The sequence below is a fragment of the Guillardia theta genome (genome assembly GCF_000315625.1).
Source record: "Guillardia theta CCMP2712 unplaced genomic scaffold GUITHscaffold_41, whole genome shotgun sequence".
Classification (NCBI taxonomy): domain Eukaryota; class Cryptophyceae; order Pyrenomonadales; family Geminigeraceae; genus Guillardia; species Guillardia theta.
In genome coordinates, this window is record NW_005434633.1 from 193,367 (window position 1) to 215,015 (window position 21,649).

At 53.4% G+C, this 21,649-nt stretch overlaps 8 protein-coding genes across 8 annotated transcripts in view; 2 read left to right on the forward strand and 6 right to left on the reverse strand.

Annotated features, from left to right (window-relative positions):
* Positions 1 to 615, reverse strand: part of GUITHDRAFT_109742 (hypothetical protein) — a gene marked incomplete at both ends in the record, with an annotated part of 1,016 nt that extends 401 nt beyond the window's left edge. Inside the window, 3 exons of the mRNA XM_005831209.1 lie at positions 44 to 196; positions 262 to 377; positions 426 to 615. Coding sequence (XP_005831266.1) covers positions 44 to 196; positions 262 to 377; positions 426 to 615 — 459 coding nt within the window. The remainder of the gene's footprint in view (positions 1 to 43; positions 197 to 261; positions 378 to 425) is intronic.
* Positions 616 to 2,275: 1,660 nt separating this feature from the next.
* Positions 2,276 to 4,338, reverse strand: GUITHDRAFT_139837 (hypothetical protein; the record flags this gene model as incomplete). The annotated part of the gene is made up of 7 exons (XM_005831210.1): positions 2,276 to 2,919; positions 2,993 to 3,417; positions 3,477 to 3,606; positions 3,828 to 3,951; positions 3,997 to 4,053; positions 4,104 to 4,157; positions 4,213 to 4,338. The coding sequence occupies 7 exons, from the start codon at positions 4,336 to 4,338 to the stop codon at positions 2,276 to 2,278; spliced, it is 1,560 nt and encodes a 519-aa protein (XP_005831267.1).
* A 1,453-nt stretch (positions 4,339 to 5,791) lies between these two features.
* On the forward strand, positions 5,792 to 7,111 carry GUITHDRAFT_109744 (hypothetical protein; the record flags this gene model as incomplete). The annotated part of the gene is made up of 5 exons (XM_005831211.1): positions 5,792 to 6,670; positions 6,719 to 6,775; positions 6,826 to 6,942; positions 6,995 to 7,043; positions 7,089 to 7,111. 5 exons carry the CDS (start codon positions 5,792 to 5,794, stop codon positions 7,109 to 7,111), a joined length of 1,125 nt encoding a protein of 374 aa, XP_005831268.1.
* Positions 7,112 to 7,303: 192 nt separating this feature from the next.
* On the reverse strand, positions 7,304 to 9,027 carry GUITHDRAFT_163611 (collagen type protein; the record flags this gene model as incomplete). Its single annotated transcript, XM_005831323.1, has 9 exons — positions 7,304 to 7,398; positions 7,449 to 7,479; positions 7,537 to 7,594; positions 7,642 to 7,943; positions 7,997 to 8,370; positions 8,421 to 8,530; positions 8,580 to 8,693; positions 8,746 to 8,894; positions 8,944 to 9,027. Coding segments are annotated over 9 exons (1,317 nt in total), but the record flags the coding sequence as incomplete, so codon positions are not given.
* A 4,053-nt stretch (positions 9,028 to 13,080) lies between these two features.
* GUITHDRAFT_72259 (hypothetical protein) lies at positions 13,081 to 14,007 on the forward strand (the record flags this gene model as incomplete). Its single annotated transcript, XM_005831212.1, has 1 exon — positions 13,081 to 14,007. One exon carries the CDS (start codon positions 13,081 to 13,083, stop codon positions 14,005 to 14,007), a length of 927 nt encoding a protein of 308 aa, XP_005831269.1.
* A 1,401-nt stretch (positions 14,008 to 15,408) lies between these two features.
* GUITHDRAFT_46185 (hypothetical protein) lies at positions 15,409 to 16,059 on the reverse strand (the record flags this gene model as incomplete). The annotated part of the gene is made up of 1 exon (XM_005831213.1): positions 15,409 to 16,059. A coding segment is annotated over one exon (651 nt), but the record flags the coding sequence as incomplete, so codon positions are not given.
* Positions 16,060 to 16,563: 504 nt separating this feature from the next.
* GUITHDRAFT_72273 (hypothetical protein) lies at positions 16,564 to 17,352 on the reverse strand (the record flags this gene model as incomplete). The annotated part of the gene is made up of 1 exon (XM_005831214.1): positions 16,564 to 17,352. A coding segment is annotated over one exon (789 nt), but the record flags the coding sequence as incomplete, so codon positions are not given.
* Positions 17,353 to 21,151: 3,799 nt separating this feature from the next.
* GUITHDRAFT_153014 (hypothetical protein) lies at positions 21,152 to 21,370 on the reverse strand. Its single transcript, XM_005831215.1, has one exon. The coding sequence runs from the start codon at positions 21,351 to 21,353 to the stop codon at positions 21,183 to 21,185; it is 171 nt and encodes a 56-aa protein (XP_005831272.1). The 5' UTR covers positions 21,354 to 21,370; the 3' UTR covers positions 21,152 to 21,182.
* Between the last annotated feature and the right edge of the window lie 279 nt (positions 21,371 to 21,649).

The window sequence follows — 21,649 nt, forward strand, 5'->3', positions numbered from 1 at the left end:
AGGAGGGTGGGGAAGAGGAGGGATTCTTCAAGAAGTGTCTTACGTTGACAGTCGCGAGATTCTTGAAGGCAGAAGGCTGAGCAGGGCCCATGGTCATTGTTGATCCTACGTACTCCCAGTGTTTCTTCTTCTGCTCAGTCTCCTGCTTGTCCATGTTTGCTATCAGCTCTTCGATCTCTGCTATCAACGGCTGAACCTGCACACGTGACCCAGTCAGCACGTCAACCACCGCCAATGACGTCATCAGAGGGCTCGTCTCACCGCGTAAAACTCTGCTTCGACAAGCATCGACTGCAACTTGGACTTGTTGGTCTTGTCGATGGCCAGGTGCGTGCACTGGGACCTCAGGTAGTTGAGGACGTAGCTGAAGAGTTTTGCTGCCAGCCATGTCAGCAACTTCATCTGCTCGTTCCCTACCGGCTCACGGTCTCTATCGATGAACAAGTTCCCCTTAGCGTCCCTCTGCCCCCCAAAGTTCCCCCCGATCAAGACGGAGAAGAAAGAGGGCCCGGCTGCCTCCAAAGTCTCCCGGGAGGTAGAGAAGAACTGTCCTCCGACATTCAGCTGAATAATCTTGTTGGCGCTCGATCCCTCCGCATCTGCTACTGTATACATTGACGAGAAGTGCCCTCTTGTTGTGAGTTGTTGGATAAACTGAGAACATCAGTCAGAAACAATGATGAAGGAAAAGTTGATTGCAAAAATGTATGAAAACATAATTAAGTACGAGATAACATCTCTCAGCGCGTGCGATGGTCTAACACAAGTATGCGATCGAAGATCAGAGGATTACAGAATAAGATCTTTTGTAGGAAACGAGGAAATGAGGAAATAAAATCATCGACGAATGAAAAGGCGATAGCATAACGATGTGGAGGAATGCAGAATGAGGTCGTAAGGTCGGAAAGACAATGGTCGCTGATACCAAAGAGATGACATAGAGAACGCAACTCGGTGAAAGAGAAGAAGAAACACACAAGGAAAGAGCAAGGAAAAGGAGAAGAAGATAAGAAAAGAATTTGGAACGAAGCATGAGCAGGAAGGGAGCTAAGGACCAGGACGGAGCGAGCAAAAACTGAGAGAAGCATAAAGTTGGCAAGGAAAGGATGACGATGACCAGGAAGGGAGGGGAGGAGGGGAGAGCAGGAGAAGAAGACATGGAAGAGGGAGGGAGGGAGGGAAGGAGGGAGGGAGGGAGGGAGAGGGGGAGGAGGAGGGAGGGAGAGAAGAATTCTAGCATACACACGCCTCTCACACGCCTCATCCGTTCGAATTCGAATTATTTCAGTTCGGTACCCCCAGTATGAGTACCCTACCCTAATTTGAAAGGGTATATCTTTTATGACCCCATCATGTATAAAGAAAAAAGGGGGTTTAAATTGTAACAAGATCACCACCGGTGGGACAATTACCCCACAACTTGATCACCCCCATCACCCTACCCCCATCAAAACAACCCACCCTGATTTTTCAACGTCTTCTGGACCCTACGAAACACGAAGATGTTTAATTGGAAGTACCCCTCTATTATCATCCTTTTTTCAGAGAAATATACCGGTACACTATACTACCCACCCTAACAAATTGAATATTCCCCCTTTTCTGAAGAGCAAAGTTTGTTTCACGTACAATGATGGATGTCATTGTTTTTTTTCGGGGGAGATGAAGATGAAGATGATGAAGATGATGATGATGATGATGATGATGATGATGATGATGATGACGACGACGAAGATGAAGATGAAGATGAAGAATGAAGATGAAGATGATGTTGATTGACAATAATGTTGCAGAGCACACGATGACAGGCAGCGATGGGAATATCAATCAACATTGCCATGATCGGCGAATGCGGGAGACTGGAGAAGACCATTTCTTTCGAAGAGCAGATGGATCATGTAATAGGATCCATGAATGAAACCAGGCCCACTGGTATGATTAAGTCATGAAAGGATGACGTAGAAAACACACGCCGAGCATGTTTCTTTCCACATATGAGGTTTAACCACAGCGAAATCAACATAGAAAAGAATCGAATCGTGATAAAAAACCAACCTGAACCTGACATCTGCACAGACCAGCTGCATGATCCGAAAAGACGTCGCCCACCGTTCATTTTTGTCGTTCCTTGCCGCTTGTGGAGATAGACTCCTTCCTTGAGCTGGTTCATTGCTGGGCACAGCTGCATGCGTGTCTTGGAGAGAACAAGTTTAACATTCCAACATTTCCCTTTCGACAGAATCGTTCAAAATGGGTCTGGAAAGCTCCAACGCCATCAGAGCTTCCTGACTGGCCGAAAATCCATTTCTTCATAGTCCTCGTCGTCGACTACCGCTCGTCCACGCGGAATCGTCATCATCTTCTCGGCTGCTGCCGCTGCCTCCTTGTCTGCAGCGACGCCACGGATCTTGGCAAGCTCATTCTCACGGTCTCCCACCTCAAAGGTGTTGCTGTCAAAGGCAGGGCCCTTCCCTATGATTCCTCTGCGATTCATGCCTGCTGCATTCCCTGCCCCACCAGCTCGCCAGTCATTTTCTGGAGGGACTTGTGGGCCCTTCTGTAAGGGAGCTGAGCCTCGCCCCACTTGACCCTGAGCGCTCCTCCAGTTTCCTCCCATCTCTTCTCGTGGCTCTGCGAGCAATCCGAACTGACCCCCTTTGGGTGACTGTGCAGCTGCTCTCCAATTGACATTCTGATCGTTTGCAGGGGCAGGCCGGGATCCCATATCTCCGTTCCTCCAACCACCTGACGGAGCCGAGCCAAAGTTGTTCCCGGGCTTGTTCGTCAAAATTCCAGGGTCCCGTCGCTCCATGTACGCCGGTCCAGGTGACCGCCCTCCGTAACCTCCTGCTCCTGGTGACGGCATCTGAGCCCCATTGCCACCTCGCCAGTTGTCTGTCGGAGCTGAGAGGATTCCACCTTGCCTGCATGCCAGTCAGGAGATATCCATGAGTGCTTGAGAAATCTTGCCTGAATCCTGCCTGAGGAGGACCGGCGGGAGGGGGCGGCCCCCCGAAGCCACGGCTCTTAGGCGGAACCCCTCGGCCATTCATCCCAGGAGGAGCCTGACCTGCCCTTGGCTTCACAAGGCCAATCTCTCGACCACCATTGCGCTCCAGCACGTCAATCACAGATCGAATCGATGGTCCAAACCCATCCTGCCTGCAAATGGCCATGGCCGATCGTCCATACCCGTCTGGTTCGTTCACCCGAGCACCCACTTGCAACAGGTAATCCACCATTTCAGCTGGTGAACAGGAGGGAGATCCAGCCCCAAGGCATGCGGCGTGCAAAGCAAGCTGGTTCTTTTGCTTGGATGTCACGTGCAGGATTGAAGGATCCACCGAGAGAATGTCATCGACTGTCGCTCTGTCACCCTCAGCTGCTGCTGTACAGAGCCGATCTGCACTTTCGTGCCTGTCCCCGTTCGAGTTAGCAAAGCTGAATATGGAACCCAAAGAAATGTAAGATATGACCTGATGACCAACGCTAGCACTTCATCTGACATGTTTCGATTGGCAATCATCTCTTGGATGTCCACTTTTGTCAGATTTGAAAGGTCATTGGCTTCAGCTTTAATCCAATTCCATATCTGTTCAGCATCGCCTGCCATGCGCGATTTTTGTTGAGAAAACAAACTTAGCAAAATTGAGATACACACGTCGTTCTTGCGGAGTCAGATTGGATGCGATTGAAGCGGGGGCCCTTTGGGTGGTGGAAGGGGCAAAAACTGATAAAAATCTATCCACGTTGTAACCTTGGGAAACTGCACCCAAACCTATGCAGGAGAAATCATTCCTTCATAATAGTTATCGTGAGGCTTTAACCTTGATTCTTGGCAACATTTAACAATTGGGCCCGGATCTCTCTCGTTAAGGAAGGTGAAAACTCAAGGACAGCTCTGTTGTCCTCAGCGAGTATCCTCGAAAACCATTCGAAGAGATTTGTGACCTGGAAGGATTTCTAAGGGAAACAAAAGCCTCTAGATTCAAGTACATTTGGTGGCGGGTTCTCTGCAGAAAAAGGTTGGATAGGGAGGGACAACTTCGCTATCTGCGAAATAATCAGTACCAACAATCAGATCATCAAACATCGTCAAATACCTCAACGCATTCGTCGTTCTTAAATTCCACATTCTCAGGGAATTCATAGGCAAGCTGAGAAAGAGAGATGTCAGCAAGAGTGCGTGGAGGGTTCTCTACGATCAAACACCTCCAGGCCCTCCAAATCAACTTGTCTCGTCGTCTTCAAAGAGATATTCACGGTTGCTGTCTCCAAGTTTATATCCAGCGAACTCAATGCTGTGACTTCTGATCCGTCTCCTTCACCACTGGCCATCTTCCTTCGCAAACTCGGGGGTACATATCTCTTACTCGTACTTTCTTCCAGGGAGTTTTCAGCCTCATCCTGCAATTTCGAAATCAGAGAGTCTTTCACGCAAACAGCAAGAAAGGGCCAACCTTCGGTTCCATCGAACAATTAGAGTTTCCTTTCAACAGCTACCCAACAATCCAAAATGTTTTCCAGCAAGCTATACAGAAGCAAAAGTTCAGTGAGTACGTGAAACTCAAGAATTCAAATACAGATATCCTATACCCATCTATCTGCATAGAAAAGAACCTTGCAGGTGTAGCCAAAAGAATTCTCAGTCCTCTCATCTACGATTGGAGAGCATTTTCACGATACAGATATCAGACTTCAGGGGTACGGTCCCGCCATTCATAAAGGATCCCACAAGTAAAAAGAAGTTGCGAAAAATCCGACAAAAAAAGGACACATCCAAGAGGGAAACAGCAACAAGCTAGCGTAACCCGATCAAGGTCAGGATGAGGCCGTTTGAGAGAGCGAAGGGGCAGAGAGGAGCAACAGGAGAGCGAATGGCGGGAAGTGAACATGAAGGCTGCGGCGCCGGGGCTGACCGCCGCCATTGCAAGAGGATGTTGCATGCGGCGCTAATGCCATCATTAGAAGGGGGTAGGGTACCTTACCCCACCAACAAAATTCTTGCAACCAAGGGGTCATCTACTACCATACCCAACAATTTCCAAGTAAAAAAGTGTTAAATATGGGGTGCGTGTAGTCAATAAATGTGAATTAGTAGGGTAGGTAATCAAACGTACGGGTGTTTTAGCCTTGGGGGTGGGATTTACAGAGATGCGTCTGGGGGGGGGAAGGTAAATGAAAGTTGGAAGAAGATATTTAAAAACTCTCCAGTTTATTTCAATTTCTAGATATAAATTAGAAATAATGAATTTCTTGAACTTTAACCGAAATCTGACCCCTGGCGCCAAAAAGTATTCCTGGTACCCTACCGGTTACTTTGGAGGGAAATTTCTTGTCAATCAAATAGCTAGTTCTCCTGTTGAGATTTTCCGGTAGGGTTATCCATTTTGTGAACTCATACAGACGATGGCGAAGCAAGGGGCGGGCTCGGTGGCAAGGTAAAACTTTGAAAACTTTCAAACCCGAAAACTCCATTCCAAAGTTCTCAAACTCCGGAAGTTTCGTATCGGAAATAGATCATGCAGAGCGCCGTGCACTTCTACGGCACTGAAGCACACAAGACAAGTAGACTCTGATCCTCCTCCTTCTCCTCCTTCTCCTCCTTCTCCTCCTTCCCCTCGTTGCCGCCCTCTCCTCGCCCTCTCAGATCTCTTTCATCCCCTTGCTCGGTTTCTGTTCCTGCCCCTGCCCTTAGCTCCTCCTTCCACTCGTCACTGCCCCCTCTCTTCCAGACTTTCTCCTGTGAACCTTCCCAATGTCGCCTGTGCCAACACCATCTCATCCTATTATGTCGCTCTCATCACATGTGAGCAAAGAAACCCACGGGAATGGGGAGGACGCAGCTTCGTCGCCTAGTGCGTCCTTGAACCAGGGCATGGACTCGACATCAACTTCTCTGAGGAGGCTAGTCGTCATCTCAACTTCGGCACTACTTGCTGTCTCTCTCATTGTTGTCTTCGTTGCAGACAGCATGTACGAGCACGCAGAAGGCGGTCCAGTCTCGCAGCTCCAGAAGTCTTCAACAGAGATCCTTTCTCTGGAATCGAAGTTGAAGTTGCAGACCGACAAGTTGAACCAGGTCGTCAAGAATTATGACTCGATCAAGGCGCAGGAGAAGAAGCTTCAAGTTGAGGAGGCAAAGCTGCGCACAGAAGCAAGCAGCATCCGCTCTTTGGTCCATGAGGCCAGGAACTCTGCCATCAAGACCAAGTATGAGATTCACAACCTGAAAGCTGCCGATTTCTCCAAGGCCATGTTCGAGAGCCACAGGAAGGAGAAGGCTCGAAAGAACATCGCAAAGAAGGCAAGGATGCACGCGCCTGTGAACGAAGCTCCTCACCCTCCTCCTCCCGCTGCTCGCCATCCCACAGCAGCTCAAGCTGTGCACGGAAAGGCCCCTGTCACCCCTCTCGTCAAGGCACAGGTCGTGGCTCCCCCGATGCCAGTCTATGCCGCCAAGCCGCTGATCGAGCAGGCGCCTAAGGTTGTGAGCCGACCGGCGTTACCTCCTCGCGCTGTCAGCCCTGTCTACGTGCGATCAGTCCCAGAACATGCGATCAGAGCTCAGGTGGCGCAGCAGCAGCTGCCGATTGCCCGACAGGTACGAGCAGCTGCCGTGATGTTTCCTCAGTACGAGATGAACGGAGAGAACTCAATCTGGAAACCGGTAAGGAAGAACGCATTGCAGCAGTGATGGCGACTGAAGCATTCACAGCTCCGCATGCCTGTAGTGATCACAAACCAGCCCAGTGACGCCTATCGTCCTCCTCAGGTGTTACAATCACCGGGATGACCTCACTCTCTGACCTTCGTGACGTCCAGTCCCTCGATCAAGCCACCGACTCAGCAGAGCAGAACGCAGTCCGAGCGCAGCAGCTCGCCTTCCTCCGGTCCCCCCAGTATGAGCGCCGGATGAAGGAGACGCAGCGGAGGCAGATGGTGAGATCAGAGTTATGGGAGTCTTTGTTCCCCTTCTAACTTCTCTTGGCAGGAGGCTACCAACTCTCCTTTCCCCCTCCTTCCAAGGCTCCGACCTCTCGGTAAACCCTCGCAGCTGACGTCACCTGGCTGAATCTCTCTTGCAGGCCCCGAAGCTGCGGACCCCTAGACCTTGAAGGATATTCTTTCCATGTTCGAATAAAGTCTTCAAAAATCAGTGCCCGATGATCCTTTCAGACAAGAAGAAACGACACTGATGATATGCTGCTTGAGGTTCTGCCTCTAACTAGTTAACCGAGCAGTCACGTATGGTGACATCTTTCAGTATGCAGTGGAAGAAAACGGGCAGTTCTCGGAAATTGAATTCACTGCTAAGTTTAATGAAGTTGCGGCCAGCAGCACCAGTTCTCGGTATTCTACAAAATTCCAGTTTACCGCGTGCCAGGAGCTCCGGGTCTGAGGCCTGACGTCAGAACGAGCCAACACACAGTAAACGGAAAACTTACGCTCCAGGGGCACCAGGAGATCCGCTTGCTCCTGAGCAGACAGACAAGTAAGTTCCGGCTCGTCACTCTCCCTTCCTCCCTCCCGCACCTGAGGGTCCAGCGGCTCCCGCACCACCAGGGGCACCATGAGCACCAGGGGCTCCCGTCTGCACCTCTAGTCAGACAAGAGACAAGCACGTGGGAATGTTCTTACGGCTCCGTTGCCACCTGCAGGGCCCGCCGGACCCGGGGCTCCGTTGGATCCAGAAACTCCTGCAGTACCAGCAGGTCCGGCTTGACCCGCAGGTCCAGCAGCACCCTGTGAAGAGCAAGCCGATCATTGGTGAGCCAGGAGAGCATCACATCCTGTACCTGAGCTCCTTGCGGGCCCTGGACGCCACTCTGTCCAGGAGGACCAGCGGGGCCAGTCTGTCCGTGCAGGCCGTTGGCTCCAGCCGGGCCGGGAGGGCCCGAAGGACCATCGGGTCCCATGGGTCCGGGAATTCCTGATGGACCCTAAACTCACGTGTCAGAAACATTTCGTGGAGGAATTGGGAAGACAACATCACCTGGACTCCAGGTGGGCCCGGAGGACCAGTGGGTCCCATAGGGCCGTCGGTTCCCTTCTGTCCTGGAACTCCTGCCGGGCCCATCGGGCCCATCGGGCCCATCGGACCCATAGGGCCAGCAGGTCCCTGGATGGAATGTCCCGGCTCTCCACGAGGTCCTTCTCTGCCTGGATCTCCCTTCAAGCCTTGAGGCCCAGGCTGACCCGGCAAGCCCGCAGGTCCCGGAGGACCGGCGGGGCCAGTGTGACCGGAGGGGCCTCTTGGACCGACAGGACCCGGGGGGCCCGGACGTCCCTCAATTCCAGGAGGTCCAGCAGGGCCCGCGGGACCAGCAGGGCCAGTCTTGCCCATTGGGCCCATGGGTCCCATGGGTCCTATGAGGTGTCAAAAGGAGAAGGTGGCTGGCACGAGGTTCTTCACTCACCGACAGGGCCCGGCAGACCAGTCTTGCCAGGAGCACCTGGATAACCACGAGGTCCACGTGGACCAGGGATGGGAGGCTGCTGGCTCAGACGCATGTAGTTCCTCTCGAGCCTGAATGCTCAAATCAGCACTGACATACCGTAGAGAACAAGCATACTACCTCTCGTACTTCCTGCGGAGAGCATGATTTTTGGTCTCAAGATCATCGAGTTCCTCCTTGTCAGAAGACTTGACGTTCTGCAGCTTCTTCTCTGCAGCGCTCAACTCGGAATATCTGACAAAACCGGAATCAAAAAACTAAAGAACGAATTCCCTCAGCTACTCACGCAGAGTTTACACGTCCTTCAAGGTAGACAACTTCTTCTTGAACAGTCGGAACAATTTGCTGAGTAACTGTGGTGGTGGTAGCTCCACAGCCGTAAGTCCCAATGACACAATTGACAGGACCAAAGAGAGCCATGGGAGACTGGCGACCCTGACGAAATCATAAGTCAGCATATACAACTGAACCATTCCGCTCTCACGTAGGGTGTGGAAACGGTTGCAATCAGTACAGCTGCTGAAACAGTGGCAAGGAAAGCAGCTGTGGGCCGTAGCCACCGCTGCATGTAACCTGAAAGAAGACAAGTCAGGAAATGCAACTACCAGTCGATTCGGCAGCACTTCGCTACATGCTGCACAAAGATGTCTAGGCCTCTCTTCTCCTGATTCAAATCAAATACATCGACTACAACTGTTTTCAATGACTGCATCGACATGCTTTAAACCCCATACTTCGAACAAAAAGCCATGAAACCCCTTCACTCTCCACTCGATCCGAACAGATAGTACACTTCTTGTCAGGTTGCAAGCAACTGGATGTCCTCCACACAACAGCAAAGCATTGCAGCAACTCCAACTATCACTCATGATACATTCAATTTTCATCGCTCATGCAAATGTCCATTGTCCTTCCTGCTATCTCTTATTCACAGTCTCACAGCCTCTCATTGAAACTTTGCATGCCTGAAAGCTTTCTGGTAGTTCCTTCATTGCTAGTCTAGCTGTTCATTCGCATCCTTCTAAATTCCTGTATCGTTTATATATTGATACCATACGTTTCCTCTTTTCATATTTCAATACCCTTGCCTACAATTTTCGCTTGCAACCGAACACAACATAGCTTCAGGTGAGAAAGAACCTTCAACTCATCCCTTCAACGGTCCCTCCTTCCTCTCCTTTCAGCTCTCTTCTTCTGTCTCATTGTTTCTTCCTCCTCTTGCGACGTCACTCTCCCCGTGCTCTCTACCACCACCTCCTCCTCCTCCGGCCCCGCTTACCTCGCCCTCTGCTCATGACGCTTAGCTCCACTGCGAAGAGCCGCGCTAAAAATCACTCAAATGTGACGGTTATTTCACGGTTATTCCATTTCGGCGGACTCCCGGGCCCGAGCCCGGCCGGGACCGCCGGGTGCCGGGCAGCCTGAGGCAGTCACAGTCACTGCCACGGTCCGGCGGCCCGGAGCCTCCGAAGCGGCTCAGCCCTCCGAGCGTGATGATCCGGGGTGACGGTGTCGGACCGGGAGAGCCGGGCCCGCTGTCCATCAGTGCTTAACTTTGAGTAAAGAAGAAGTGCGGCAGTGACTTGTGACTTGCACGGTGATCAGAGCAAACTTGCTGGACAGGCGAGTCCGGCCCGGGGCCAAGCCTGGACGTGTTAAGGGTATTGTTGATAGATGTGATATGTATAGTTATACATGGTAATGGGATTTAACTGACAGTTTCTAGATGGGTAGGGTACAGGGTAGGGTAGGCCTGGAGGGGGGGTGGTAGAGACTGCCGATACGGGTGTGAAGTTTTATCGGGGGACGATCCTGTCTGTTGTATCCTTACGTAAGCCCATGTGATCTTGACTTGTGTTGCTTCTTCTGATCTCAACATCTCTCTTTGCTCTCTACCCTATGCTCGTGCTCACCTACCTGCGTACGTTCTCCTCTTTTCTCAATCCTGTTCATTATCTCCAACCATTCCCTCTACTCTCAGTCAAGATTCATCACTCTGTGTCTTCCTCCTCCCCCCGTACTTTTTGAAGAGGAAATTAAAAAAGTCAAGGCAAGGAAGGGGACGTAAACAAGATGAGCGCAGGAGAAGCAGCAGATCAATTTCCTAGAAGCTCTTGAACAAGAGTAAGGCTAGTGTAGAGGTAGTGTAGAGGTCTCTCTGCTGATCCAGGATGCAGGTCTGAGGCTCGGAGGGGAGACGATTGGCGTGAGCGAAGGCTGTGAGGAGAGGAGATTCCTGTCCTTGCGCTGGAGGCGGCACAGGAAGGATGAGGTGCTTCCGGAGCTCGTCTTCATCTCGAGTGACACCGGAGAACAAGCAAGCAGAGGTGGACCTAGAGAAAGCAAGGGAGAAGATCTCAGAACTGGTCCAGAGGCTGGCTAGCTTGTCGAGGGAGAATCAAGAGCTCAAGGCGAAGACGGATGATACTGGCACTGGCTCCTACTCCTCACTTGAGCAAAGGTCGGAGCAGGCGACTGGGAAGATCTCAGAGCTGGAAGGAAAGCTCAAGATCTTGGTGGAAGACAATAACAAACTTCAAGCGGCACTCCAGCTGGCAACTGTGAAGGACCCGCCTGCCAGCCTTCACGAGACCCAGCAGAGCATGTCGATCATGTCAAGCCCGAGGCCTCAGCCACAGCCTACAACAACAGATCGTGTCACATCTTGGACACTCCCTCAAGACATTCGATCTACCCTCCGTGAGTACTACCAAGCCTCTCAAGAGCCCCAGGGATCCAAGCTCCTCCGCAAAGACCTCCTCGTATATCTCGGCGTGGACTTATCATCCGTCAAGCTTCAGTCAAGCCCTGACAAGCTCTCGTACGAGAACTTCGAGGTCAGAGTCGCTCGAGAGTGGGAGCTTGTTCGCAAGGCCAGCAGCCTCGCCGACATGGACATCCTGCGAGTGCTGGCGGAGTGCATCCCCGGCGGGAGCGCGGAGAGTCCTCTTGGGGGGCTACAGGGGATGACGGAGGCAGCAATATCGGCTCTATGCGAGACCACGATAGCAGGGAGGCTGGCAGCAGCGCTGAGGAGGCCGGAGAAGGCTCCAGGACGAGAGGTCGGAGACTATCCAACCTCGCACAACAGCAAGTACGCAGAGACGCGAGAAGCCATGTACGGGAAGATCGAGGAGTACTACGGGGGGCTGATGGACCGGATCGGGCTGCCTCAGACAGACCTGATGAAGGCGATCGAGGAGGAGCACTGCAAGGGCGAGGACGCGGAGGAGGCGTTTGTGACGAGCAACTACGGGATCACGACGACATCGAAGGAGGAGTGGCTCAACGTTAGAGACTCGGAGAGGAGGCAGAGGCTGTCGGACGGGACGCGGATCATCCGAGGGATCGAGGAGCTGATGGAGCACGAGACGGCGATCAAGGCAGGGCTACAGGAGGCGGAGCTGATCGCGCTGCAGCTCTACACAGGTAAGGGAGATAGAGAGCGAGAAGGAAGCTTGTAGGAGAGAGGGAATGAGAGGATATGCGGTATATGACGAGAGGCTTTGGTCTGACAGGGCCGATGTACCAAAAGTACAACTCTGTACTTCGAGCTCCCAAAGAGCTCCTCCAAGACCCCAAGAAGATCCCCAACAAGTACACGACCACCATCCACTGCATTGTCAGCGGCGTCGTCAAGCTGTCTCGTCACACGCCTCTGCCGGAAGACCGGCGGGTGTGGAGGGGGCTGAGCGGGCTGAGGCTGCCGGAGAGCTTTCTGAGCGAGAACGAGCTCGGCGTGTCTGGAGGAGTTGAGTACGGGCTGCTGAGTACCACGACAGACGTCGGGACGGCGATCCAGTACTCCGGGGCGGGGGCAGAGCCGATCGTGTTCGAGATGAGCTGCGGGGCGATCGACCGGGGGGCGAGCTTGGCGTTTGTGTCTCAGTACCCGGGGGAGGGGGAGATCTTGTATCCGCCGCTGTCGTACTTGGAGGTGGTGAAGACGCCGCGGTACAGGGAGGTAGAGGGGAGGCGGGTGAAGGTGCTGGAGCTGAAGATCAACGCGAACACGATGAGCTCGACGATCGAGGACTTTGTAGGGAAGAGGAAGCAGCTGTACGTAGGGCTGATGGAGAACATCGCGAGGGAGGTCGAGCGAGACTTGAAGGGGTGGGAAGGGAGGATCCAGGAGCGGCTCAGGACAGCAACAGGCGATGTTTTCAACGGGTACTGTCAGTCTCTTGTGGAATCGATCATGGAGGAGTGCTGGGGTCTGGTGGAGGCGAGCAAGGGGAGGGAGGCGGAGTGGTACAACAAGGAGTCAAGGTACAAGGAGGCGATCGAGCTTTCGAACCGAGTGAAGGACATGGCGATGAACAAGCTCAGACACTGGATCGAAGACACTCAGGGAGACAGGAAGTGTGAAGATATTGCGTACGAGCCGATGCAGTCAGTGTACTGGAAGACGATGGCGGGTCTGATGTACTCGATCAGCTCGCGGACTTCAGCAGGTGATAACGGCAGAGCCGAGCTGAGCAAGAGACTATGCCGAATGTACGGCTTGTCGATCTCAAGGTCGGACATGGAGGGGGAGCCGCCGACAGTTAGGGCGATGGTACGAGGACAGGGGGAGCTGATCGGGCTGCTCAAGGCGGCCGGAGGCGACATGAACGAGCGGATGGAGGACGGGAGGACAGGGCTGCATGTAGCAGGGATGCTGGGGAGGGCGGGGAGCGTGAGGGAGCTGATGGAGGCAGGAGCAGAGGTAGGAGCGAAGGACAAGGAAGGGAAGACTCTGGTGCACTGGGCGACGGCGTATGGGCATGTGGAGGTACTGAAGACGGTGGAGCAACAATGCGGGAAAGAGGCTCTGAGCACCTTGATGTTGGAGAAGACCGATGATGGCACGACATGCGCGCATAATGCGAGTATGGGAGGGCACTTCAAGGTGCTACGGTATGTTGCAGAGACATGTGGGGAGGAGCTGCTGAGGGAGAAGGACAAGGACGGCTGGACATGCGCGCACTGGGCGAGTGAGGGAGGGCACTTGGATGTGCTGCAGTATCTTGAGGAGAGGTGCGGGAAGGAGTTGCTGAGGGAGAAGAACAAGGACGGTAAGACTTGCGCGCAAACGGCAAGTGCTGGAGGGCACTTGGAGGTAGTGCGGTATGTTGCAGAGACATGCGGGGAGGAGCTGCTGAGGGAAAAAGACGATTTCGACAGGACATGCGCGCACTGGGCGAGTGCGGGAGGGCACTTGGAGGTAGTGCGGTATCTTGTAGATACATGCGGGGAGGAGCTGCTGAGGGAGAAGGACAAGGACGGCTGGACATGCGCGCACTGGGCGAGTGAGGGAGGGCACTTGGAGGTAGTGCGGTATCTTGAGGAGAGGTGCGGGGAGGAGCTGCTGAGGGAGAAGACACAGATCAGCAATACATGCGCGCACTATGCGAGTATGGGAGGGCACTTGGAGGTGCTACAGTATGTTGCAGAGAAGTGCGGGGAGGAGCTGCTGAGGGAGAGGAACGAGGACGGTGAGACTTGCTTGACTTTGGCTCGTACGTCAGAGGTTGAGGATTACCTTAGAGGTTTAGGTATCGACTAAGACTGAGCCAACAAGCTGCAGCCATAGAAATCGCTCTCATACCTATATTAAAAGCCTTTGTAAGCGACCTGACTTCCCTCACTGCTGGTAGGACGAGGAGCAGAAGCTTGTGAGCAGCGAGAGCTCGCACGAGGCGAGAGTGCTCGAGCAGCAAGGAGCAGTAGCGTTAGTCCTTCCTCTAGGCTTACGAGGATGAGCCTCTTGAGGCAGAAGGGGCTGCTGTCTGCTGATGGAGTCTAGCTCGCTTGTCTGGCATCGCCCGTACAGTAGAGGTGGCAGTGCACTTCACCTCTGAGCGATGCAGCGGAGGTGCCGTGAGCACTCGCTGTCAGCGTTAGCTCGCTATTGCTCGCTTCTCCTCTACAGCGTCAGGCCAGCTGAGGATGCAGCTAGCATGACGCTTGCAACAACCGTGATGAGCCCAGAGAGAGAGGGGATGAAGACGTCGCTCCTACAGGGGAGGAGGCAGATCTACGACGGTAGGAGGGAAGCGGAGGGGAGGGGAGGAGAAAGTGAGAGAAGCTTGAGCGAGGTTGGCTCTTGCCATCCCTAGCTGGAGGTCAGAGGTGAGCGGCGGAGGGTGTAGGTCATCATGGCTTGTGCGAAACGGAAACTTATAGCAGATTCAGTCGTGTGACGCACCAGCAACGCTGATGGAGGAGGGAGAGAAGGATGAGAAGCCTTAGGGAGGGTGGAGGAGGGAGAGGAGGATGGGGAGGTGAAGAACAAGTATGCTCTTGCCCAGTCAAGACGTGGGGGGAACCTGTGGAACCCATGAAGCCTGCACGGACCTTGACAGGTGATGACGAATGTTTGAAAACGAGCAAGGGAGGAAGACGAGGGTTGTATGAGCGGTACGATAGAGCAGGAGCACTGCGGGTACAGTTGTACAGCAGCAGAAGCAAGACAGAAATCGTTGCACGAGAAAGAAAGCAAGAGAGAAGTTTTTTGATCTTGTAACAAGTGCTTGTATAACAAGGAGAGAGTACAACGAAGATTGCACTCTGGTGGTCATACTGTAGTACTTGGAGCACCGTGGCACCGTGCGCCTCGGGCCGGGCCCAGGCCCGGCGGTCTGTTGGGTTCGACAGGGCCGGCCGCGCTAGTCGGCGGCGCAGCGGCGGGCCGCCGCAGTTTCAGCCGAGCCGCTGAGCGGCCGGCGGCGAAGAAGCCACCTCAATGCTGCTCTCCCAACTTCAAGCGTCCAGACATGAGAGGACCTTAGCGGCGCCGCAAGACGGCTAGGGAGGCCTACTCTTCGTCAAACGTAGTACATTGCCGCCTCCGACGGCGCAACACGTAAGGGTCGTCTTGGGTTTACATTTAACAGGAGAGGACTGGCACGGCTGGCATGCGATTGTTAGAAAGCATCCTCCATACCGTCACCCACTCACATCAGATGCGCAGAAACTCGACGAGGAATTCAGGGTAGGTCTGCCGTCGGTCGTAGACTATGAACTCGCGGTACATGAGCAGGCGGGCTCCGGGGTGCGTCGCGGTCGTGACTCCGATGACCGAGTCAAACACCCGATGGTCTGCCATCATCGGCGGTCGCCTCGCGTTGTTCATCGGCTGCACAGCCTCATACGGCGTGCCCAGCAGGGCTCGAACTAGGAACATGTGGCAGAGACCGTTGCGGTCGGGCCTGCAGTACTCGTCGCTCTTGCTCGAGTTCTCCGCCAAGTATATCCCAGCTCCGAACAAGCCGCTGAGACTGCAGACGCGCTCGTCTAGCCCCGCAGTCAAGATGGCATCGACGATATCTGGCTTGGTGCCATGGAAGAGGAACACCTCGTTGCTCGCTCTGTCGCACGCGAGCTCCTTCTTCATCCAGTCTCTCCACGTGGCCACTTTGCTCTTGGGATGGCGTTTGCCCAGCTGCATCGGTAGAGAGGCTGTTGCTTGTCGCTGGAGGGCATAGGCGGACCAGAAGTTCAAGTTTTCAACCCGGAAGACTCGCTCAACCCTGTATCCCGTGTGAGTCAGCCCTCTGTTGTTATTCCCTCTCCCGATGTACTGGGGTATGCATGTCGACGACATCAGCTCTTGTATCCTGTCCTTCCATGCTGCCGTAACGTCCACCTTGATCAAGGCGTGCAGCGGGTTCTGCTTGCTCTCCTGCCAGTACAAGGGCGGGTTGAGCACAGCTCGATCCTGTGCGAGCAGCTGCTTCTCTTTCTCAAGGTCTTTCTGCTTCCGTTCAAGCTCGGCTTGTTGCTTGCTCGCAGCCGTTATCTTGCTCTGCAGGTCATGCTGCTGCTTCTTGAGACGACCGTCTTGCTTGAGCAGCTCTTGTTTCTGCTCCTGTAGCTGCTGCTTCTTAGCTACGGCTTGGAACTCAAGCTGCTGGCCTTTAGAGGCTAGCTCCTTCTGCTGTTCTAAGATCTTCCTTTGCTCAAGCTGCACGTGTTCTCTCTGCTGCCTGATGTTCTTCTCTTGATCGGCTAGCAGCTGTTGCTGATGGACGAGCAAGGCCATCTCCCGATCCTGCGCCTCCTGCATCTTCATCCGCTCCTTGGCGAGGTGCTCGCGCTCTACGATCATGGAGTGACAGAAGTAAGCGTGGGCGAGGGCTTCGACTGACGAGAGTCTTGCACGAGGATCAGCTTCGAGAAGCTTCTCGATAAGGCCTCTCGCGTCGCCAGCTAGACCGGCGAGCTGCGTTGCATCATCAAGCGAGCCTCCTCTAACTGATCCAGTCAGCAGCTCGAGCATCACGATGCCGTATGAGAACATGTCTGACTTGTGCGAGGCTCTTCGCTTCGTGCTCGAAGGGTTCACGAGCTCCGGGGCCATGTACCTCAACGTCCCGACCACATGAGTCCCTGACGTCACAGTAGCAACCAGGTCTTGAGCGCGATCCTTCTGCTCCTTGGATACGTCAAAGTCTGCGATCTTGGGCTCAGCGTCGGGTAGCTGGGAGGACATAAGGATGTTGGAGGGCTTGATGTCGCAGTGGATGATTCGGTTCTGACGGAGGTGCTCTATCCCCAGCAGCACCTGCAGCAGTACCCTGTGCTTGTGCTGCTCGCTCGGTTGCACGCTCAGAAACCATTCCCACAGGGTCCCTCCCTCAAGAAAAGGCATTTTGAGGTAGCCCTTGATCAAGCCGTGCGCCTCCTGCTGCTCTTCCACGAAAGCTCCGTACATGTTGATGAGGAAGGGATGTTCAAGCCGACGTAGGATGCTGACCTCCTGCAAGAAACGTCTCCTGTGTTTGTCATCTTCAGACGACAGCCAGTACTCCTTGATCACAAACTCGTCTCCTCCCTGCCTGACGCGAATCACGTTGTGTCGAGCACCCGCATGTCCAGCTCGTGACAAGTACTTGACGACGTCATACATATCAAGCTTGTCGTACAGGCTGACGTCTAGTTCTTGCACCAAGTTCCTCTTGTATTCTGGGTAGTGATCGACTAGTGACCAGAGCCTGTTGTCAAGCATCTCGAGCTCCTTGGTAGAGGCCACAAGCTTCTTCTTGATCTCATCGATCTCCTCTTCGAGCTTCTCGCATGAAAGTTTCTTCCGTGTGTTCCATTCTACCTTGTGCTTGCAGGTCATGAGCTCATCTTCTAGTGCCTCCATCGCATTTTTCAGCTCATCTCGCTTGGCGAACAAGAGTCCGGGTTCCTCTAGGCCCTTCAGCTGCTCCGTGCTTGCCTGCACGACCTTCATGTTCGACTGCTGCCCCATGGTGAACAACGTATCCCTTATCCAGATAACGGCAGTTTGTAAGCCCTCACGCAGGTGTGTGAAAGGAAAAGAGTCAAGGAGGGACTGGTCGCTCAGAATCATCTCTTCCGACACAAAAGCTTCTTCGAGGGCCACGTGCACCTTCGGCAGAGCCTCTTGTAGCCCCTTGGCTTCTTCTCTGCTCCTCTCAGTTCCGCTCCCATCCAGCAGAGTCGTCAGCAGACGCAGCCCATCAGCGTAAGTACGAGCAATCTCAAGTCTCTCCTCCCTCGCGCGCATCAGCATTCGGTTGACACCTTCAACCCACTGCAACATCCTCGTCTCCACGTCCTCAAGCTGCTCTCGAAGCGACGCAGAGCTCGTAGTAGCAGCTGACTGTCCTCGCTCCTCGGAGCTTGAGGGCGTCGGATCGCCCTGACAGCACCTCAGGTAAGTCTCCAGCTTGTCTGTCAGCTGCTCGAGAGTCGTCTGATGACCCTCAAGGCTCTTCTGACTGCCATGAAGCAGAGCAAAGAGACGATCCCACGCCGCCACCAGTGACTGTCGGACCTCGTCCCGTCTAGCGATGCCTCCTCTCAAGTCTTCGCCTGCTCCAACTCCAGCAGCTCCTTCGCTTGCCAGCTTTGCCACCTCTTCTTGCGCAGCTGAAAGATCATCTTGTAACGAACGCACCTCAGCCCAAGATTGCTGGACGCGACCGTAAGTGAGCTGACCAGCCCCATCAAGCACAGACAGACACGTCAGCAGAAGCTCGTGCCCCTCCTGTGCTGCCGCCAGCTCGGAGCTGAACATTCCCTCAGCCCAAGCAGACAGATCGAGCTTTGATGATGCAGCAGATGTCTTGTTGGCATCGTAACGCAACGCAAGCTTGACAACTGAGCGAAGAGAAGTAGACCGATCCAACGCGTCTTGACGCTCTTGTGCTGCTCTGGTCTCACGTTCCTGCTCCTCCTTGGCCCTTCGCTCCTGCTCCTTCTTGGCCCTTCGCTCCTGCTCGTCCTTGGCCCTTCGCTCCTGCTCCTCTTTCGCCTTTTGCTCTGATTCTCGTCTTAATTCATGCTGCAGCTGCTCTTGTGCCCTCAGTTTGCAGTGAGCGCAGCCGAGCTGAACGAAGAAACCCGTCAATGATGGTCAGCCTGTCATGAAAATCAAGTCCAACAAATAAACGTGCACCTGTTCATATTGGGTCCATCCATTAGCCTTGTTGCACTTGATTACAAAAAGTCAAAAGATTGACAAGTTCCACGACTGAAATGAAACAAACTCACATTCTTGAGAATCGAGAGGATAAATATCCAATAACACAAGTCAAATTCAGAAGATGAATGGAAAACTTGAATCTTACACAGCACTGTCTCCAATTAAACAGAGGCATATAAAAGTCAGAAGAAAACCAAAATCAAAACTGTATTTTTGAGACAACCCTTTTCTGCAATTCACCTCTCCTCCTCTCCTTCCCCCTCGCCGCCTCGTCTCTCCGATACTCACCGACTACGTACAGCCCCGTGCCCCCAGCCCGTCCGCCCGTCCAGCCGCCCATCCGTACATACACAAAGACTACATGTCAGCTCGTTGAGTCTGCCTCCCCGTCCCCGTCCCCGTCCCCGTCCTGATGCCGGTCCCTGCTCCCTGCCTTTCCTTCCCTCCTCCTCCTGTCCTCCCTCCCTGTCTCAGTCGCTGTTGCTTCCGTCCCTCTTGCTCGAGCATCTCCTCTCCTCCTCTCCTTCCCCCCTGCCGCCTCGCCCCTCCGATACTTACCCACTACGTACAGCCCCGTGCCCCCAGCCCGTCCGCCCGTCCAGCCGCCCATCCGTACATACACAAAGACTACATGTCAGCTCGCTGAGTCTGCCTCCCCGTCCCCGTCCCCGTCCCCGTCCTGTCCCCGTCCCCGTCCCCGTCCCCGTCCCTGTCCCCGTCCTGATGCCGGTCCCTGCTCCCTGCCTTTCCTTCCCTCCTCCTCCTGTCCTCCCTCCCTGTCTCAGTCGCTGTTGCTTCCGTCCCTCTTGCTCGAGCATCTCCTCTCCTCCTCTCCTTCCCCCTCGCCGCCTCGTATCTCCGATACTCACCCCCTATACAGTCCCGTGCCCCAAGCCCGTCCGCCCGTCCAGCCGCCCATCCGTACATACACAAAGACTACATGTCAGCTCGTTGAGTCTGCCTCCCCGTCCCCGTCCCCGTCTTGATTCAGATCTCTTTTTTCTTCCTTTCTTGTTTTTCTCTGTTGCTCGTCATGTTTTCCCACCTTCTGTTGGTTTGGAGTTTTCAAAGTTTTTGCCAAGGATATACATGTTGGAAATGTCAAGGGGAATTCATCGAATAGATGCTTCATTTACGCATTTTGTCGTGTCGGCGGTGTCCGCTTCAATGACGATCTGAGGAGCTCACAGTCAGAAGAACGAACAGATGTCGAGCATGGAGCTTTAGCTCCTTCACTTTCCTGGCAAGCATGGCAGCGGGACATCCTCGCCATGTGAACATGAAGTTGCGATTGTTTTTATACCACAAGAGTCTGCCCCAGAGAAATAGATAGACACAAGAAAAGGCACAAAATGTCAGATAAGAATCCTTTCAAGAAGTAGTACCAGCTGCCTCCAAGCTGGTCTACCATCATTCTGCAATGCCTGAAAATTCTCTTGAACCCTCTTACAGGAGGAACTAGTTATTACTGAACTAGTTACTGAAGCTCTAACTTCTTCCCATCCAGGCAAGACAACAACTGAGTTGCAAGTTGCCGCACTGCGTTCATGTCACCGTCTTGCTGCGATGTTCGTGGGTATTGCCATGTTCGTCATTTTCGTCCACCGGCGTAGATCGTCATCAATCGGAATAAGGGGTCCAACGGGTTTCGAAGGCAAAACCGGGACTTGGTGGCAGATACGATGGATACGATGCAAAGGGCTGCTTCAGAACAGACTAAATGTACGAGTCAAGAACAGTAGTAATGGGGAATTGTATTTCAACAAACTGACATTTGATGCTGGTTTTGATTATACAAGCGATGCGCTGCTCCTTGCGCGAGAATGGGGATGACAGCAAGCTTTCATCATCATGCTTGCCTGCCTTTACAAAGCGACCTTATACGCAACCACCTCACGACATGAAGGACGTGTCTCTGAGTGGGACCCTCGGGTCATTCAAAAGGACAAGGTTAGACAAAGAGTAGATGTTGTGTCATGTTCGACGACGAGATGTTGGGTTTAGTGCAAGTATATCTTAGATTAGGCTCGAAAACTTTCACACCACGATGATGCTGTGTTTGTTCAGTTTTCGCTCCACTGCCTGTTATGCATATGTTCCATATGAAATTTAACCATCACCGTGAGTGTTGTTCGGATCGGTCAGAAGTTGTGCAAGATTCATCAGTGCTTTCAACACCACTACAATGCCGAAGAAGAAACGAGGGTTCGCAAGAAATGTAAATGAACTTCTTAACACAGTTTGCAAGATTAAATTGAAAGAATACTTTATTAGGAATACATTTACTCGTAAAGAGACTTGGTGTAGGTGGCGGTGGCAGCAACGTAGGCGTCACGGGCAGCCTTGTAGGGGCCAGTGGCGAGCTTGAGCTCGTTGGCAGCCTTCAAGTAGGCATCGCGGGTGGCGCGGTAGGTGGTGGCGTAATCCTCAAGGTCGAAGAGAAGGGCGAACATTGCTGTCTTGCTTCCTCCCTCCTCGCTACTCTTTTTATACCCTCCTCCCGTTGTTCTATTTCCGGTATCCCCACCCCCACCCCCCCATATGATACATCCCCACCCAATCAAAGTCCTTTGTTTGTAGCGATATCTACCGGGTAGAGAAACTCTGATACAGCACGGGGTACTCGCCAACCCAATGAACTAAACACGTGTTCATTCAGGACCGGTGAAGAATGTTGATGACCCATCATTTCATAGGAATATTCATTATTTTTATACCGGTACTTTGATGACCCTACCACCAAAAATTT